General features: G+C 55.8%; 1 protein-coding gene across 4 annotated transcripts in view; it reads left to right on the top strand.

Annotated features, from left to right (window-relative positions):
* The first annotated feature begins 423 nt into the window (after positions 1–423).
* The window catches only part of seh1l (SEH1-like (S. cerevisiae)), a 25,592-nt gene continuing 25,303 nt past the window's right edge, over positions 424–712 (top strand). The window contains exon 1 of one of the 4 annotated variants that reach the window (XM_043687698.1): positions 424–652. In XM_043687698.1, the coding sequence (XP_043543633.1) occupies positions 542–652 (111 nt within the window). In that variant the 5' untranslated portion in view covers positions 424–541. The remainder of the gene's footprint in view (positions 653–712) is intronic. The other 3 variants (XM_043687697.1, XM_043687700.1, XM_043687699.1) reach the window with 3 other exon arrangements.

A 712-nucleotide genomic window follows, 5' to 3' on the forward strand; every position in this document is an offset into this window, starting at 1 on the left:
AAAGGCAACAGCTGGCAGAAATGCTGAGAAAAACAAAACTTTAAAGACCTTTGGGTGAGTACAACTATCCAAAATGCTCTACTAGAAAAATGGGATTTGCAATTCAAACAAAGTTCTTAAGATAAAAACAGAACCTTCAATAATAAAAAGTATGAACTGAACCTTCACAAGCAGCATCCCAGCTGCCTCCCCTATTGACCTACCAGGCCATTATTGTGCCACCTATTGGTAATGACTTGTACAGCACGGATGGCCGGCCCCTCCTGATGACATTCGGAAACAGCGCCATCTGCTGATGCCTGGTTCCCGTCCCAAACGGCGCCACCTGGCGATCATTATTCGCTACCACAATTTGTTCCTCCCGAGACAGCGCCGCCACCCGGTGTCTCCGCGCTATAGCAGATGGGTCGAGCGCCTCCTGTCGGTCCCCCTGCGTCGTTACCAGCAGAGCGGGAGGCGCCAAAGCATCGCCGTCGAGTCAGCCCGCGATCCGAGGCGTGTGCCCTGCCGCCTGGTCTCGCCGCTGAAATCCCTCCTCGCGATGTTCGTGGCCCGCAGTATCGCGGCCGACCACAAAGACCTGATCCACGATGTTTCCTTCGACTTCCACGGGAGGAGGATGGCGACCTGCTCCAGCGATCAGAGCGTGAAGGTGAAGAGGCCGAGGCCTAGGCCTGGGGCAGAGAGAGAGGGGGGGGGTCCTGGGGCAGAG

The sequence above is a fragment of the Chiloscyllium plagiosum genome, chromosome 4 (assembly GCF_004010195.1).
Source record: "Chiloscyllium plagiosum isolate BGI_BamShark_2017 chromosome 4, ASM401019v2, whole genome shotgun sequence".
NCBI classification, from domain to species: domain Eukaryota; kingdom Metazoa; phylum Chordata; class Chondrichthyes; order Orectolobiformes; family Hemiscylliidae; genus Chiloscyllium; species Chiloscyllium plagiosum.